Source organism: Leptopilina heterotoma, unplaced genomic scaffold (assembly GCF_015476425.1).
Source record: "Leptopilina heterotoma isolate Lh14 unplaced genomic scaffold, ASM1547642v1 Lhet_217, whole genome shotgun sequence".
Lineage (NCBI taxonomy): Eukaryota > Metazoa > Arthropoda > Insecta > Hymenoptera > Figitidae > Leptopilina > Leptopilina heterotoma.
In genome coordinates, this window is record NW_025110934.1 from 415,366 (window position 1) to 435,209 (window position 19,844).

The 19,844-nt window shown below is 28.8% G+C and overlaps 1 protein-coding gene across 1 annotated transcript; it reads right to left on the bottom strand.

Annotated features, from left to right (window-relative positions):
* Positions 1 to 606: 606 nt before the first annotated feature.
* On the bottom strand, positions 607 to 19,520 carry LOC122501848. The gene is made up of 3 exons (XM_043611611.1): positions 19,254 to 19,520; positions 17,822 to 19,133; positions 607 to 1,094 (listed from the first exon to the last, which is right to left on the bottom strand). Exons 1-3 carry the CDS (start codon positions 19,518 to 19,520, stop codon positions 607 to 609), a joined length of 2,067 nt encoding a protein of 688 aa, XP_043467546.1.
* Between the last annotated feature and the right edge of the window lie 324 nt (positions 19,521 to 19,844).

Genomic DNA, 19,844 nt, shown 5'->3' on the forward strand with positions numbered 1-19,844 from the left:
TCGTCATTATCTTTCGGAACGAGATGTAGAGACGACGACCATGAACTTTCCAACGGTCGCGCAATTCCGAGTTTCACTAATGTGTTGAAATCTTTTTTAGCAGTATGCAACTTTTCTGGAGCTAACCGACGCGGTTTTCTTGACACAGGCGGTCCTGGTGTCGTTCGAATATGATGAATCGTATTATATTTCACTGACGAGGTGCCAGCAGGACGAGTAATTTCTGGAAATTTTGATAATAGTTCATGATAAGCACTTGAGCCAGAGATAACTTTAATGTTTGGTGATTCACTCGTTACAATTTTTCCCGCAGAAGTTAGGTTAGTTTTCTTGTCGATTAACTATCGATTTTTTACATCTACGAGAAGTTCGAAAAATGCTAAAAAATCGATACTGATTATCGGTTTTGTGACGTCAGCTACGACAAACCTCCAGGGAAAATCGCGACGAAGTCCCAAGTCAAGCGTCATGTACCGTATGTCACGATCATAGACCGCGGAAACACACACAAATCTGCTCCTGTGTCCACCAAAAATTGCACTTTAGAACTTCGATCCTGAATAAAAATACGGCGTGATTGCATTGGGCCAGAACCGTCTGACGCCATTAAGCACTGGCCTTCGCGTTTCCCGCTTTGTACGAACACGGCGTCGTACACTTCGTAGCGTTCGGTCCATGACGCGCGTGGTACCAGCAGACGCCTTCGGCTGCATAATTACCGCGAGATCGAGAGCGCGCGCGAGACTTGTGAGGTCCATTATTACCGCGGATTTCCGACACTTCCAGTCGCAACTTTTTTACCTTATCTTTTAAAGAAGTTAGGACTCGGGTAAATTGTTGCACCAGATCTTCTGTGATCCTGGACGTTTCTGCAACAATTGGCTTTGACCTTGTGAGATCATGAATGTGGTCTGCCATTTCAGCCAGTTTATCTAAACTTGCATCCTTTTGAACGGCTAGTATCGGCTGCATAGCGACAGGAAGTCGTCCGGACCATAAAGTTTTCAGCATCGCATCAGTGACTGTTAATCCTGCAGGACCTCGGAGATGACGGAGAAATTGAGAAGGCTTCCTATCTCCAATATCTTGAGATTCTAACAACATACGATTTTTTTCCTCTTGAGAAGAACACACCCAGATAGCAATCGTGCGTCGCATGTCCTGCACGCAGTGTGCGAGGCACTTAATGCGGGCGATAACGTATGCATTTCAACTGCACTCAACATGCATACGTGATGGCTAGAATAGTGCCTGCGATATTGCTGCTCATTGCATGTGTGTCAAAGCACGCGTAGGACGGCATCGTGCATTTAATTTTATTTACAAATAATTAATATTTAAAACTATATTTATTTTAAAATTACAAATACTCTAGACTTTAGTCCTTAAAAAACTGGTTTCAGAAATATAAAAAGAGAATTCTAACATCAATTTGTTTAAGAGGTTACATGGGTCGAAACGACCAGAAAACGTATGTTTTATTTATTAACTTTTTTTCAAATAAATAAATGTTTTTATTTCAACTCTTTGGTATCTGAAAGAACACTATTAAATAAGTAAGATATAACATTTTCGAAAAAAAATTAAAAATTAGTCCCGTCCTTCGATCCCCTTTCCAAAAAATTGCTTTTAAGGAGGTTAAGATATCTTTTGACTGCATCTTAAATCAAAATACGCAAAATTTCTGTAAGTGGGGTAATATATTGATTAGATAACGGGTTTTTAAGGAAATTGAAATTTTAATTTTTGACAAAGTTTTTTGTCAAAAGTTACCATTTTTACCTTCCTTTAATCATAAGATATATTCCTCCACTAACAGAAAATATTAGGGAGTTATTCCATTATATTTCGACTAAAGTCGTTGCCGACTATTTTTAAAAAATTATAATATTTTGCAGAAATGATTTGAAAGGTATTAGGATTACTGAACAAAAATAATTTTTTAAATATTTTGAGTACTTATTGTAAAATAAGCATCTAAAGTATATAAGGTCGTAAAAACTGTCACTTTTTCATTACAAAATATTAAATAAAAAATTATTTTAAAGTTCAATTGTCAAATAACCTAATTTCGTAAATTTCATTCCCTAATGCGAGAAACAGAAATTATTAAATTGAATAAAACTTTATCAAATATAAAGTACAGTGGGACCTCGATTATCAAAACCTCTGTTATCCGAACCCTCTATTATCCGAACCGAAAATCATTTTATCCGAACTTCTATTATCCGAACTTTTTTTGGCCTCCCGAATCTTTCAATAGAAAATAACGAAATTTATGCACAAAAATCTTTAAAAAATCTGAATTCTATGTTTTATTAATATATTATTATGAGTTAATATATATTTACGTATATATACTTATGTATATTTAAAAAATGGATTAAATGAAATATATATAATTCAACTGTCGATTTTTTTACTTTAATTATATTAAAAAAATTAAAATCTCTATTATCCGAACTTTCGATTATCCGAACCCGTCCTTGCCTAGGTTAGTTCGGATAATCGAGGTTCCACTGTACCGTAAACCGGGGCTATAAGGAACAAAACTCTGTGTTCGGGTGGAGTTGAAGTTATCGGGGCCGTGTATGAATAAATTGTATTACTTGCTTTTGAAAAATTGTTGCTGGGGTAACTGCCAATACTATTCAATGCAATAATTGCGACTATTAATAATTTTGTGAACAGTAGTAGCTTGTAAGTGAGTAATTGTATTTTAGTGAAATTTCAAACTTGGGAAACATTTGATTGCTGAGGTAAGTTGTTCCTATTTTAACTTCTCAAAGTAATTTTTTTTATTAAAGGGATTTATTATGGCAAGTTTTATTGAGTTCACTAAGTAATAAATACGTTTATTTTGTATTTACAGTAAGATTTACGAGAAAAAAACCAAAATTCACAAACGGCGGGTATATAAGGAACACAATTATTTCTTCCGAATCGTTAAAGTGTGTTGTCAAAACGTAAGTTTTTCGTAATTTCGTTTGTTTTTTATCACCTAATTTGGTTTTTAGTGTTCAAAGATGGTTTGAAATTGTAAAAGAGTGTTGGTACCGACAAGTCACAAAAAACGACCAGTTATCATCATCGACCTCAACTGATGATACCAGCAACGTTTAGTTTTGTTTTTACATTTGTTTTATATTCTGTGTTTACTTTCGATCAATAAAAAATAATTTCTTTAACTTTAAATACGTTTTCCAATAGTTTTACCGCCTTGTTCCTTATAGCCCCATTTTGTAATTTCAAAAAAATGCGTCTTTTTCGTATTTTTTGCTTAAAATTCCAGCTTTGATCAAAACAATTCTTTAACCCTTCAAAGTGCTCGCCAAGATCAAAAAAAGAAAAAAAAATAAAGGCAATATTTCAATAAAAAAAAAGTTGCAAGACTTTAAAGCTGAAATCTGTTCCTTATAGCCCCAGATTACGGTACCTGTGATTAACTTTAAGTTTTTCTTAGCACTTTCTTCCTTTTTTCTTCCTAAATGTAAAAGAATAAGCAATTAAAATTGGCACTTTGCTTATTTTCACGATTTTTATATGGGGCCGTCCATAAACCACGTGGACACATTTGGGGGGGGCGGGGGGGTGAATCAAAAGTCCACGTTTGTCCACGAAGGGGAGGGGGGGTGTTAAAGCAAATGTCAACGTGGACATATAATCAAAGATATTTCCAAAAAAGATATCTTAAGCTTAATCAGAATGATCATAAGTTTCAGTTAATCAATTTCCCTGACAATTTACTGATATTAAAATTAATTTCCCTGACAAAATTCTTTTTACAGGAAAATATGAATGTTTACGGAAAATGAGTGAAATTTATGATTTTAATTATTTTTTAAAATGACAATTATAACCCTTCCTGAATTCAATTATTTTCTACAATTTCCATCCAGTAAAAAAAAGTATTGGAAGAGAGCGAATAGTATTGTCGGTGAGTTTCTGCCAATACGGTTTTCACGCGAAAACATATTGGCAGAAACTCACCGCCAATACTATTCGCTCTCTTCCAATACTTTTTTTACTGGGCAACTAAACCTTCGTCTTTGAATCAATTAATTTAAATAATTTTCCGAAAGTTCTTCTAAAATTCTGTTATATTTTAAATTATTTTTGAATTTGATTGATAAATTTTAATTAAAATTTTTTAACATGATTGTTTCCTCTAAAATGTTAAAAATAATTTTAAAATGTTACTTTTTTTGTATATATTTGAATTTTTGAAAATATGTAATTGAGAATATTGAATTTTAACCGACAGATTGGCTCAGTCGGATAGATGCCTGGCGTTAGTGGTCGTTTAAGGACCAAGGGTATAAGTACCCTTGGTTCGCGCCCACTTGGCTTGGTATTTTTCCGGCACGTGAGACAATCTGAGCGGGAGGTTTGACGTCGAGGTATAATGATGTGCACCGTCGATTATTGTCCGGTACACACCATTAGAACTCGACTGTCGATAAACCGGTTGTACTCAGAGAGGTTTTCTACAGTTTCCCTCTTCTCTGGCGAGAAAACCCATTGACGGGTGGTCCAGGCGTAATGCGAGTACTCCTAATAAAGTCGGCTGTAGACGCAAAATTAGGTTAATATATATAGAAAATTTCTAAAGTAGAATGGTTATGCTTAATCCAAAAAAGTATTTCTCGGGGACTCTTGTCGAAGTGCGTAAGGCCAATAGGGCAGGAGTATAAACAATAAAAAAAAAAAAAAATATTGAATTTTAAAAAATTAGAAGCTAATTTTCATTAATTTTCATTTTTAAATTTACCTTTAAAGATTTTTTATTCTACAAAAATTGTAACGAAAGACTTAAAATAAATTAATTATTTTCAATTAAATTTTACAAAATTTCAACTATTCAAAAAGATTTGTTTATACAGGGTGGCCATTTTTTTGTAAAAAGAAATTCACGGTCATTTCCCGGTCATAAATTATTTTTCCCGGTCATAAATAATAACTCTGAAAATAAATTATTCCATGAAAGATTGAAAGAATTTCCTGATTTTTAGACAAAACTTTGACTTTTTCCTAAAACCTAAAAATATTTTAGTTTACTCTAAAAATAATTTTGAACTTAAATAGATTTTTTGAAATAAATATTTAATTATTATCCATTATTTTTCCATATAGTAGGTAATGAAATTTGAAAAAAATTCAAATTTTAAATCCTTTAAATTTGAATAATTTTTAAGAATTGCTACTGTAACTTATTAACAATTATTTTCAAAATTTCAATTCAATTATATTCTAGAAATAACTAAAATATTTCTAAAATCCACTTGTTTACAAGACAATTTCATGAAATTTTGAATAATTTAAAAATTTTTCAATTAAATATTAGGTACATATTTAAAAACATAACTAATTTGAAAAAATGTGAATAAAAATATTTTTAAAAACTGACTTATTCAGAATTTTTAATTAAAATCTTTTAAAATTCAACTTTTCTAAAACTTAAATTTGAAATTTTTTAAAATTCAATCTATAATAATTATTAATTTAACATTCTAAAATATAGAAAAATTTGCTTATCAATAATTGCAAAAAAAAACTAATTGATATTAATGCAAAATACGATTTTTTAAAAATTTATTTTCTAAAAAAAGAAATTTTATTTATTTTTATATACATTATTTATTATTCTAAAATTAATTTTTATAAATTTCGTATCACTTTTGTTCTAATTAGTTCAAATTTTTAATAATTCTTATTTGTTTTGTTATAATATTATTGCAAAAAAATTTTTAAATTGATTTATTTTTCACTATTCTATAGAATGTGAAATTTTTTCTCATTGAATTTTTTTTGACAAGTTTAATTAAAATTATATTTTGTTTAATTATTGTTAGAAATAGAAAGAATTTAAAATTAAATTTAATATTTTCTTTTTCTAAATCTGTTACGTTGGACAGCAAAATTCATAATTTTCTTATAAATTCTAGAAAAGTCAGGGACCGTCACGGAAATCAAATTTTGATTTCGTTACGATATTCCAAAACAAAACGAAATTATTAATGTTTTTTGATTTTGATTCGGTAACGAAACAAAATTCACTTTCTATTTTGATTTCGATACTGTAACGAAACAAAATTCACTTCCTATTTTGATTCCGATAATGTAACGAAACAAAATTTACTTCCTATATTGATTCTGATACGTTAACGAAACAAAATTTACTTCCTATTTTGATTCTGATATTATAATACTGCAATTCGGTTTTCTTATAGAAACAGAAGTCGATTCGAATTCTATTTCAGATTTCGTATGTAAAAACGATATTATCTTCTGATATATTTGACATTTGCAACAAAATTTAGGTTCAATGATACTTATACACGCGCAGTAGTGTTTTATCAAAATTAAAACAAAAAAGAATTTTGATTTTGATATTGGAATCAAAACTAAATAGAATGGAATTTTGATATTGGAACCAAAACGAAATAGAATGGAATTTTGATTTTGATATTGAAACCAAAACGAAATAGAGTTCAATTTTGATTTTGATGTTGGAATCAAAACTAAATAGAATGGAATTTTGATTTTGATATTGGAACCAAAACGAAATAGAATGGAATTTTGATTTTGATATTGGAATCAAAACTAAATAGAGTGGAATTTTGATTCTGATACCCATATCCGAATCAAAACAAAAGTATTTTTTAATTTTGTTTTGATTCCGTGACGGTCCCTGATAGAAATTGAATATTTTTATAGTACTTTTTATAAAATTCTCTGACAAAATATAAATAGATTTTATAGAAGATCGTTCAATCTTTTTTAATGAAATATAGTTAATACCTAAGTCTTGAAATAAATATTTTTATTTTTTCTCACAAAATAATTTGTGTTTTTAAAAAAAAATCCAAAATCCCGGTCAAGTTCAAAATTTACTGTCATTTCCCGGTTTCGCGGTCCAGCGGCCACCCTGATTATAGTTATTTTTCACATTATAAAAATCAAAATAACTTGTACTTTTTTTTTACTAAAAATTGTGGTATTTTGTCGCAATTATTTTAAATGAGTCGAAAAAAGTCACAATTTTCTTAATTTCCCCGACAAAATTTTTTCCTGACATTTCCCTTACTTTACTGACATTCTTGCTTTGAAATATGTTCAAAAATAATCTTTTTTATTTTTTAACATACAGGAGTAAAAAAAACTTATTTTTTTAATTTGCAATATCCACGTGGACAATTGTATAGGGGGGAGGGGGTTTGACAAATGTCCACGACTGTCCACAACGGGGGGCGGGGGGGTCAAAAATTGGTGAAAAATTGTCCACGTGGTTTATGGACGGCCCCTATGTAAATAACTTTCTTGCAGAAAAATGAAAAATTACGAAAATTGAGCAATAATTATTTTATCACTAAATACACACACTGGACAAAGATTTTCTTTGGTCCCGAAGCTATTTTCCAAATTAATTAACTTCAAAATTTTCACTATTTTTATCAGGTTAATACATGTGATATTTTTAAAACTGAAGTTGTTTTAAAACGATTAAACAAGAAAATCTAACTTCGTCCTTGAAAAATCACATGTATTAACCTGATAAAAATAGTGAAAAGTTTAAAATTAATTAATTTGAAAAATAGCTTCGGGACCAAAGAAAATCTTTGTCCAGTGTATAAGTAAATCAAATAAATATTTACTTACACCAAAGTGTAAGTAAATACTTATTTAATAACACTGTTTGACAAAATTTTGCTACAAGAATAAACGAAAGTGATTCTTACAGGATTTTTGACGTAGATTACGAATCTATAAGTGTAATTGTCCCATCACGTCTTAATTAAAAAAAACGGGGTCAAAGTGCCAAAAAATGGCACTTTTGGCACTTTTTGAACCTCTATAAAAAAAGAACGCGACGTGATAAATAGTTCAAATGTGGCTTAAATGAGAGCTCAAACCTTTAACTTTAACATCCAAAAGCAACAAACTATGTAGAAATGACTCAAAATTGTTGGGAACAACTTTTTACCGCATGCGCATAAAACAGCTATTAGTTTAGCGATCATATAGGGTAAAATTGGTAAAAAGTTGTTCCCCACAATTTTGAGTTCTTTCTACATGGATTTTTGCTTTTGGTTGTTAAAGTTAAGGGTTTGAGCTCTCATTTAAGCCATATTTGGGCTTATTATTACGTCGCGTTCTTTTTTATTGTGCTTCAAAAAGTGCCAAAAATGACATTTTTTATCACTTTGACACAATTTTTCTCAAAATTGAGACGTGATGGGATAATTTTACTTACAGATTCGTAATCTACGTCAAAAATCCTGTAAGAATCACTTTTGTTTATTCTTGTAGCAAGAAAAAACCTTAATTTTGTCGACCAGTGTAATATGCAAGAAATCACTAATTTAAACCAAAAAATGTTTTTCAGTTTAGAATATGTTTTTATTAAGATAATAATATATTTTTAACTTTAAGATTAGATTCTAAAATTAATAATATAATATCTTACTTTAGGAGTATTATATGCTAAATTTCAGTATAAACTACGCATTTTTATTGATTAAACAGAATTTCTAATGTATAATTTAAATACTAATTTTATTTGGTTTTACACCATGCGTGGCATATACGTCGCATATGAGGACGCATCTGTGTGCTCAAATGAGCGCACGCCGTGCGGATTAATCAGCACGCGTGCGAGCATGCGTCCGTCACTATGCGCGCACTTTGCTATCTGGGGTAGCACAAACCTACGTCGACGAATCGATTAAGCACAAAGAAGCGGCGGAGGAAAAGATAACTAAATCCATTTTAGGATCGACAAAAAAAACCTCAGAATGTGACTCCAAAAAAGCTCCCAAAAAAATTAAAAAAGGATGATTCTTTGGAAACACTTGACCATGTGAAAGAGTCAATGGAAAAATCTTTCGTTCTCAACAATTGCAACGTAACTATAAATTGTAATAAGTAAATAATATAAGAAATTGTATAATGTTTAAAAAAAATTTAAGACTGTTATTTACTTAAAATAATAATGATATGCCGTTGCAGTATATAAAGTTCAAAATTTATCAAATAATATTAAATCCAAATATATGTTAAGTGTAAGTGAAATGTATTTCGTGTATTTCAAATACAATAACTATTTATGCCCGTTTTAGAAACATTGTTTGTTTTTAAATCCTGTTCATACTCCTCTACTTTTCTTATCAGTTTCTCGTCTTGTTTTGTGTGCTTCCGAAGATCTTTTTTGACTCTGTTTATACGACACGAATAATAATTGGCACTAAAACTTTCAACTAATCCACAGATTTTATGGACACCTAAATGATCCCCGGTCACAAGTAAACATGCAAAGAAAATTTGACGCCCGTTAATCACTTGTGTTTTACTCTCCAATTCAGTTAACTCCTTTAAAAGTTTTCGAAAACACATTTGGTTTCCAAATTTCCCTCTGAGATCGTCGTGAAAAAGTAATATTAAAGAAATTTATATAGTGAACCATGAAACTGTGACGGTAAAACAGGAATATACCAATATATATGTTGCACCTAATTTATGAATTCCAGCGTGAGAGCTCATTTCGTTTTTTGATTCAAATTCATCGAAATTAATTATAATAGGCATGACAATCTTATTCACTAAAATTTGCAATAATTGAATTTCATTTATACTTTATGAACTTATTTGTTGATTAAAATTGTATTTAATATTAATTATTACCCAGTGGGCAAAAAACCATCATTGTTTTAAAAACGTTCCAAAAACGTTTTTAGAACGTTTCATGTCTGCAAAATAATGTTCCAAACACGTTCCATTGCTTTTAAAACGTTTTAGAACCATATAGCGTTTTTGGGACGTTATTTAGCAGACATGAAACGTTATAAAAACGTTTTTAGAACGTTTTTAAAACAATGATGGTTTTTTGCCTACTGGGTATTAAATGTTTAGAAAAACTATTTCTATTCGATGAAAGGTTGAAATAATATAATTTTTGATTGACAGAAGTTTTAATAGATTAAAGTTTAGACTAAGAAAATGAGCTGTTATCCAATTTCGATATTTATCTGTCAGTTTACCCCTGCTCAAAAGTTGTTGAAGTACATCTGTTTTTGGAGGTATATAATATATGCGTTCATCTGCTTTTGAAAACACTCATTATTTTTTTGGCTAATATGTTTAAGTAGTAATGATTTTGCATTCGTGGCCTTAAAGTAAACATAAATAATTGTTAAATATTTTTGAAAAAGATGTTTCTTTTTAATGATATTAATAAAAAATAATATCTTAATAGATTTTTTAATTTGTTGATGATTAATTATTAAATTTAATCATTTTTTATTAAATTATTTATAACTAGCAAAATCCTACGCGCGCGATGCGCGCGTGAATGATTTAAAGGAATATCACGGTAGCAATTTGTCTACCTGCCTTACACAGAAAAAGTTTAATAAATTTAATTTATATTGTTCCATGTCTATAATAGTTATAATTTTTTAAAAAATCTCGGTATTTGAACTAAATTATCAGTTCCACGCCTCAGAAGCCATTTAAAAAAATTGCAAGAGGATCCAAGGCGGGGAAAGCAGTGACTTTTATTTTTTGTCACAGATTTTTCAGAAATCCTAGAATATAAAATAAATCATTATTGAAAAAAATCAAAATCACTGCTTTTCCCGCCTTCGATCCTCTTGCAAATTTTTTAAATGACTTGTAACATTAAAATAAATATAATTAGCAAACGAAAAAACTTGCTTCCAAGGCGTGGAAATTATAATTTAGTTTAAATACCGAGATTTTAAGAAAATCCGTGAAAAAAATAAATAGTACTATTTTTCTTGCCTTGGATAATTTTGCGATTTTTTTTAATGGATTCCGTTATTAAAATAAATATAATTGGGTAAGACTCCGTCAGCAAAAAAGCGATTTGCAAGTGGTCTTCCGATTTCTTCGAAACCTTGGGAAATAGAAGTCTTATATGAATTAAATTTAACCCTAAAAGGATTTTGAAAATTTTTCAAAATGGCGGCCGCTACGCCATATTGAAAATGAGTGTTGCGTTTTTTTCAAAAATTAATAACTCTGAAACTTTTTGATCGATTTTAATAAAATTTACAGGCGATATAGTTAAAAATACGTAGTTTAATTTGATATTATGAACAAAAAAAAATTTCCAAAATTTGTCAAAAAAAAGTCAAAAAAATTTTTTGAATTAATTTTTAGTTCAGTTGGCCTAATTTTTGAATTTTCTAATAAGTAAATATCAATTCCTTGTAATTTCACCTTTCATTTCAAAAAAAAAAATTTATGGAGACTCTAATAGTTCTCGAGATATTGCGACTTTAGTGGGAGGGCGTACCGCGGAATTAAACTCCGTAGCGAGGCGGAATATGAAGCGAGCGTACAAACGTGCACAATAGGGTGTCCGTAACAATGCGACTTTTGAATTTTGTTTACGCCACCCCCCAGTTTAGTTCCAATAAAATAAAAAAATATTTCCCAAAATTTGAAGCCGATTGATTAATATTAACACGTGCCAGAGATCCATCGAAATTTCCCATTAAAAATACATAGGAAAAATGCACTTTTTAAAAAAAAATTCATAACTTTTTAATTTTCCTGCAAAAAATTCTCCAGGTCACATTTGCCTTCATTTTTAGCTGCACTATAAGATAGCACTTTGCCAAAAATTTAATTTTGAAAAATTTTTAAAATGGCGGATGATTAAACTGGGTCATAAAAATGCACCACAATATATCCAAGGTTTTAACACATAAGTGTTGTCAAAAATTCAAAAAAATTACTTACACGGGGCTATTTTCGATCGTTCATCATGAATCTGATATCAGAAATTAATTTTTCCAAATTTTCGATCCAATATGGCGGGTTCAAAATTTTGATTTTCTACATTTTTAAAGTAAAAATTCTACAACAACGTCAAGGGCGATTTTTGGAAGCGCTATTTACACTCAGAGAAAAAGTTTATATCACTTAACCAAACTGTTTAATTAACCTATTTTATTTGTCACGATAAAACAATTTTGTTGATTTAAATAAAAATTTGGTTTATTTTAATAAATACGTAAAATTTGTTTGGTTATTGGAAAGAAATTTTTTATTTGAAGTTGTTTGTTTCATTTAACCAAATTTGTGTTTTGAATAGAGAATATTGTTTAGTTAAATACAGTTTGTTCGACACAACACACAAATTTGTTTGATTCAACCAAATCATTTTATTTGAGTCAAACAAACATATTTGCTTGTCTCAAAAAGTACATGTGTGAATTTAAAAATGGCGATCTCACTTGTCTACAGTCCGCGTTCGCGTCAAATTTATTTGTTAAATCGGTAAATCAAAGAAAAAAAATTATAAGTGTCGGTTAAATAAATATTAAATACATTGTGTTCATTGACTTACTGCATATTTAATTTGTACCAGTCAGAAGAATATTTACAAAAAGGTTTTGTGAAGTTTTCAGTTTGTTGTTTCGAATAAACTTTTTCCTGAGTGCACGTATAAAAATCATAATTATAATATGTTTAATGTAATATTTCAAATGTTTTTTTACAATTAAGTAATTTTGTTTATATGAAGAAATACATATATAATATTTTACTTAATTGTTATTTATTTTCCTCTAATAATGTTTGAGTTTCCTAATTTAATATTTTCTAGTATACATATTATTGGTTAATTTATAATTTATTATATGTATAATTTTAAAATATCAATAATTATATAATAAATTATAAATTAACCAATAATACGTACTAGAAAATATGAAATTAGGAAATTCAAATATTATTAGAGGAAAATAAATAACAAAATTAAGTAAACAAAAATATTTATTTAAATGAACCAAATACGTTTACTAAAACTATTTATTTGAATCAAACAAATCTTTTCTCTTGAAATAAACAAATTTTTTAGTTATATTAAATAAAATTTTTTGGTTAAGTGTAATAAGCATTTGGTTAATACAAATAAACGTATTGGAAGAAATTTTTTGGTTGAATCAAACAAACGTTTGGTTGACTGTATAGCAATGCATTTATTTGGTTGATTCAACCAAAATTTGGTTGATTCGAACAAATTTTTTTCTGAGTGTACGAATCTAATGTTAAAATTTTATTTTTCAAATTATTCGATCCACTATGACGGATTCAAAATGATGATTTTCTACATTTTTAAGTAAATAGTCTAAATATTAATTTATAGATTAATATTTACAAAAAATAATTATTCGGATGTTTTAGAAACTCTTTTATAGAAATTTAACTTTTTATACCTCTGCTCTTAAAAATCGATTATTAAAGGAATATTTAAAAAAAAATTTGAATCCGCCATGCCATATTAGATTCGGTAATTTAAAAAATAAATTTTTAACATTAGATTCGTAAATAGCGCTTCCAAATATCGCCCTTGACGTTGTTTTAGAATATTTACTTCGAAAATGTAGAAAATTAAAATTTTGAACCTGCCATATTGAATCCAAAATTTTGAAAATTAATTGTTACGGACACCCTATTGTGCACGTTTGTACGCTCGCTTCATATTCCGCCTCGCTACGGAGTTTAATTCCGCGGTACGCGCTCCCACTAAAGTCGCAATATCTCGAGAACTATTAGAGTCTCCATAATTTTTTTTTATGAAATGAAAGGTGAAATTACAAGGAATCGATATTTACTTATTAGAAAATTCAAAAATTAGGCCAACTGAACTAAAAATTAATTCAAAAAATTTTTTTGACTTTTTTTTTGATAAATTTTGGAAATTTTTTTTTGTTCATAATATCAAATTAAACTACGTATTTTTAACTATATCGCCTGTAAATTTTATTAAAATCGATTAAAAAGTTTCAGAGTTATTAATTTTTGAAAAAAACGCAACACTCATTTTCAATATGGCGTAGCGGCCGCCATTTTGAAAATTTTTCAAAATCCTTTTAGGGTTAAATTTAATTCATATAAGACTTCTATTTCCCAAGGTTTCGAAGAAATCGGAAGACCACTTGCAAATCGCTTTTTTCTGACGGAGTCTTACCCAATTACCAAGTGAAAAAACATGGCTCTACTCAAGTCAAGTTTCAAATGTAATTTTTATACATGTAATTTTCTTGTGAAATCCCTCAAACATTTTTTAAGCTGATATAAATGTAATAAAATTCCGTCAGATAGGGTAACTTCGGACGGTTTTCGATGTTTTTTATTAATATTTTTTATAATATAATATCTGCAAGTTTGATGTTCAGAATATATCATCCTAAGGGTCTTGTGTGTTGATATTTCTATTTAACATTTTTTTATTTATCTCTGTTATTTTCTGTGAAGTAAAAAACAAGTGTCCGGAGTTAGCCTTCAAAGGGGGGTAACTTCGGACACCGTATAATTTTTTGTGTAATTTAAGATTATTTTAGATAATTATATTATTTACGTATTTTTGTTTTAACAAGAAACCATTCTAAGGTTCTCAGACTATTTATTATAATTTTTTTAGAAAAACAAAAACTAATTAAATTCAATTAATGGTGCATTTGAAAAATCAACATTTTTAAAATTTAGCCATTTTTAATATATTTTTTCGGACATAAGAATGTAATACAATTTGAGAATATAAACAATATGTATATTTAAAGCTTTTAAACATTTAATAAAAGTAAAGTTTTACTCAATTTACTGTAATCAACGCCAGAAGACGTGTATCTGACCATTACATTTTCTTAAATAAAAATCATTTACGAAATAATTTTCGAATTTAGGTTATTGAAATTAGTGTTAATTTTATGTCAAGACATAGTAGATTAAATTTTAAAAAAGAAATAGCTTTTACCTTGCATATGTTCGCTTATACAAATAAGTTTTTTCACAAAGTTCAATAACTTCCTGAAATCTCTTCTAACTAAATTAATTTTTTTCTTACATTTTTTTGATTATTTTTATTTCTCAACTGTCATATAATGTTCCTTGAATGTTCGGTAAAGCAATAGAAATGCGAAATCCTTATAAAAATTTTTAGGTAGAATGGAAATACAAAATATTTACAGAAATATACGAATGTCCAAAGTTAGCCTCCTGTCCGGAGTTACCCTATTTGACAATTCAAACTCAAAAGATTTAAATTATAATTTCATTAAATATTTTAATGTTCATTCTTATGATTCTAATAATAGTTGGGGTAGAGTTTTTCTAAATCGTATTTTCTAAATATTTTTTTTGCTAATAAAGGTAAGGTGAATTTCTAAAAAAGTTTTTTCTAATAAAGGTGATTTTGAAATTTTCTGTCTTCAAATAAATGTAATTTTCTAAAAATTTATTTTTATAATAAAGGTAATTTTCAAAATTTTCTTTTTTTAACAATATTCAATTTTTTTAATCACGATCAATATGTATATATGATTAAAAAATAAAAATAAAAATTTATTAATTTTAAAAAAAAATAATTGAGATTTCGTCAAAAAATTATAATAAAAAATAGAAATTATGCAAATATTTTAACAAAATTTTAAAATAATCTAGTTAAAAATCGTCAATAACAAATAGAAATTATAGGGATTTTTTCCTAAAGATATTTAAAATTGTCTAAAAAATTTTTTTATAAATATATTAACTTTGGAAATTTTAGTGTAAAAATGATGCAAATTATTTTTTTTCAAAGAAAAACAGAATTTTGTTAACAAATTGTGATAAGAAATATTAATTTTAGAAAATTTTTTCTTTATTTTCAAAAAGAAACTTATAATTTTGTAAACAGAATTGTGATTGAGAAACATAAAATATGTAAAATAGTTTTTATTTCTTAATTTTAATTTTTTAACAATTTTCTAATTTTTATCATAATTATGGAATTTTACAAATTTTTGGAAATTAAACATTAGAAATTATAACTTTTTTAGAAAATTTTTTTCAGAAAACAGATGTAATTAGAAATCGCCTTTTTTAGACTTTAAAGATTAGAAAATATTTTTTTAGAAAAAGTGTTCGCCTACCCTAATATTATTTTGTTAGTATTCATCCGAAAAATATATTGAATACATCGAAATGTTGCTACTTGAAGGAAAGAAATTGTTAATAGTACTTATAAGTATTATTTTTTCTGAAATAAATACAAACAAAGTACTCGATTCTGCGTAACCGGAAGGACAAGAGTATCAAAAAATGTAGAAAATACGTGATTTTTTTTTAAGTTTATTGAATTATCATTTTATAGGAGACTGAATTTACCAAAAGAAATAAAAATTCTAAAGATTTAATTAAAGAATACTATTTTAATCATAAAAAACATATTACTAAAATATTTAAACTTCAAAATTTAAGTGTCTTAAATCAATTTATTTTTGTCAAACAAAAGAGTCAAATAAAATTTAGTTCACTAATTGAATCAGATTGTAACAAAAATTGTTTGATATTAGAATTTAAACTTTTTATCAATACTAAGTTTGATAATTTCATTAAATTTGTAAGAATTTACAAAATGATAGAGATTTCATTAAAAAAATTACATGTATTTACTATTTTAAACATCAGTTGAATAGAGACACGTCTTGGTCGTATTGATTCAATTTGGAAAAAAAATTTCATTACGTCATAATTAATTTCTCGAGTGGTTAGAATAGAATAGAATATATATTTTATTATGTCCTAGGTAAATACCACGAGGACAACCATTAAAAATACAGTAATTAATAACATTTATATCGTATAAAGTTAAACAAAGCTATATACATCTCATGCAGACAATAAAATACTTTGATTTACAAATTATCACAGCAACTCACACACAGATGACATACCAATCAAGATACACTCCATGTACTCTATACATCCAACGAAAATAAATATTTATATAATTGTAGTTTAAATGTTTTTGGACTTTCAATATTTGTCATAGAACGAGGGAGAGAGTTCCATAAATTTATGGCAGTAACCATGAACGAGTTTTTATATTTTTCTGTTTTACATTTTGGAGCCCTAAGAATGCAAGGAGATCTTAACTCTCTAGTAGTAATTTCCTCTCTAAAGACAAACTTTTCATACAAGTACGAAGGTTTCTTATTGTTTAAAATTACATGTGTAAGACAGCCGATGTACCAAAGTCGTCTGTTACTAACACTAAGCCAACCTAGCTGTAACCTATATGGAGTTACATGTTCATCCCTCTTTAAATCAAATATAAATCTAATACATGAATTCAGGAATTTCTCAAGTTTATAATTTAATTCTTCAGTCATATCATTATATACAACACAACAGTAATCAAAATGAGGGAAAACCAATGACGTAACAAGTTTCGTCTTTAATTCAACCGTTAGGGCTTTCTTATTTGTTTTGAATTGTGATAAGGTGGCATAGACGCTCTTGCACATTTTGCCAACCTGCTTATCCCAAGAAAGAGTTGGCGTAAAGATAACACCCAAATTTTTAACTAAATCAACAAAAGGGATGGTATTATCATTAATTTTTGTTACAGAGGAGTCATTCAAATTTATTTTATTTACGTACCAAGTAGAGCCGATTACCATAGAATAAGTCTTATTAAAATTTATTTTAAGAATATTTACTTTCGCCCAATCAAATACAGCCTTAACATCCTCATTTATTAACCTTATATTATTTTGCAAGTCTTCCAAACTAGAATGTATATAGATCTGCAAATCATCCACAAAATACATATGCTTCGAATACTTGAGAACACCCCTGAAGTCATTAGTATAAAGTAGGAACAATAGAGGACCCAGCACTGAACCTTGAGGAACTCCAGTTCCAATATTTCCCCACTCAGATAGCTCTCCATCTGGTCCCACAACAGCCTAGGTTCTACCTGACAAATACGAAGCAAACCATCTTATTACCGACCCCGACAAACCTATGGCTTTTAGTTTCGATAGCAAGATAGTATGAGGTACCGAATCAAAAGCTTTACTAAAATCAAAGAACACCACTATGGTTACCTTCTTTTGATCAATCGCTTTACATATATCATCAGTTGCACCAGCCAAGAGTGTTTGTGTACTGAACCCTTTTCTGTAACCAGACTGAAAAGGGCTAAGAACATCATTTGTCTCAACAAATTTATTCAACTGGTAAAACACAACTTTTTCAAGAACCTTTGACAATGAAGAAAGAATAGCAATAGGTCTGTAGTCCCCCGGCTGCTGCGGAACTTTTACCTTTCCAATAGGCTTAATCAAAACCCTCTTCCAATCTTCCGGAAAAATGGAAGTCTGTAAAGACATATTAAAAAGATCAAGCACGTAAGGAAACAACACTGGTATTCCTTTCATGATATAACTTATAGACAGTCCATCAGATCCCTGCGCCTCTGTTTTGATACTTTTAAGAGCTTTTAATAATGTAGAGGGACAAATATCTTCAAAGAAAAACAGACCGTCATTAAACTCATAATTAACAAGCAAGTTCGAAATAAAGGAAGGTGTCACATTAAAAGATGAGTCTCCACAAACAGATAAAAAGTAATCATTAATTATATTCACATTAAAATTAAGTGGAGAATCATCTCTTTTATCTTTAGCAATGCCAATACGTCTTAACTCCTTCCAAAGTTTTTCCGAATCCGTTATGTTTTTTAGTCTACCAGTGTTGTACCTATCACGCGCTTGCTTAACTAAAGACTTTACCTTATTTCTAAGTTTTTTAAAATTACTTCTTGTTAAAGCATTTCCTCCTCTCTTCCAAGCTCTAAAAGCAGAGTCTCTTTGGTATATTAGATCCCGAATCTCATCATTCATCCATGGACACACTTTTCCTCGAATTACATGGTTATGAAGGGGCGCATGCTCATCCAACGCACTAGTGATTGCTTCACTAATCAAAGATTGTTTGTTGTCAACAGATTGTGATTGATTAAAACAAGACCAATTAAAAGAACGAAGAGTTGACAAAAAAGTACAATCATCAATCAAAGACAAATTCCTATAACTTTTAGTAGAGCATGTTTTATTCTCAAATTCCCATCTATAAGATATTGATATAAGTTCATGATCCGCCACAAAAGGAGCTTGAGATTGAGATATTGCAATCAGCTTATCCTTATCATCCACTACACACAAATCTAACCATGATGACGAATTCGCCGTATGATGAGTTGCCGCGAATGGCACAATAAACAAATTGAAAGAATCAAAAAAATCTCTTACATAATTTGAGTCAGATGTATTCTTATTAAGATTATAATTAATATCTCCACATATAACAACATTTTCATAAAAATTTAAAAATCTACTAAAATTATATTCAAAATGATTAAGATTCTCGCCTCCAGGTCGTCTATAAACTACAGCAAAAAGTAAAGGCTTAACATCTTTACTCGAAATTTCAATAATAATATACTCGGGTTTATTATCAAAATCACATGGAGATGAATATAAAACCCGAAGACCAAGATATTTCTTAACATAAACTGCAACACCTCCACCTCTCTTACCATTTCTGTCCCTTCGAACAAAATTAGAATCACTAATGTTAACCGTACTATCATCAACCTCCTCAGTGAGCCACGTTTCACTCAGTGCAACAACATCATACGTATGCAGTGATAAATGCATACGTAGAAGATTTATATTAGATCTAAGTGAATTAATGTTAATATGACAGATCTCTAAGGACGAGTCTGTCACATTTGATTATGAATCGGAAGTCAGTTACTAAAAATTTAAAATTGCAGATCCATTATGGCTGACAAAATTTGAAATTAACAAAATTTTCTTAAAGTTTGGCATTTGGAGATTTTTGGGGTCGCTAAATGCAAATCTGAAGTTAGTTCTATAAGTTTTATAAAATTGAAAATGGAGGATTCAATATGGTGGACGAAGAAATAAAAATCCATCAAATTTGCTTGAAAATTGTTACTTAGGTTTTTGTAGATCACT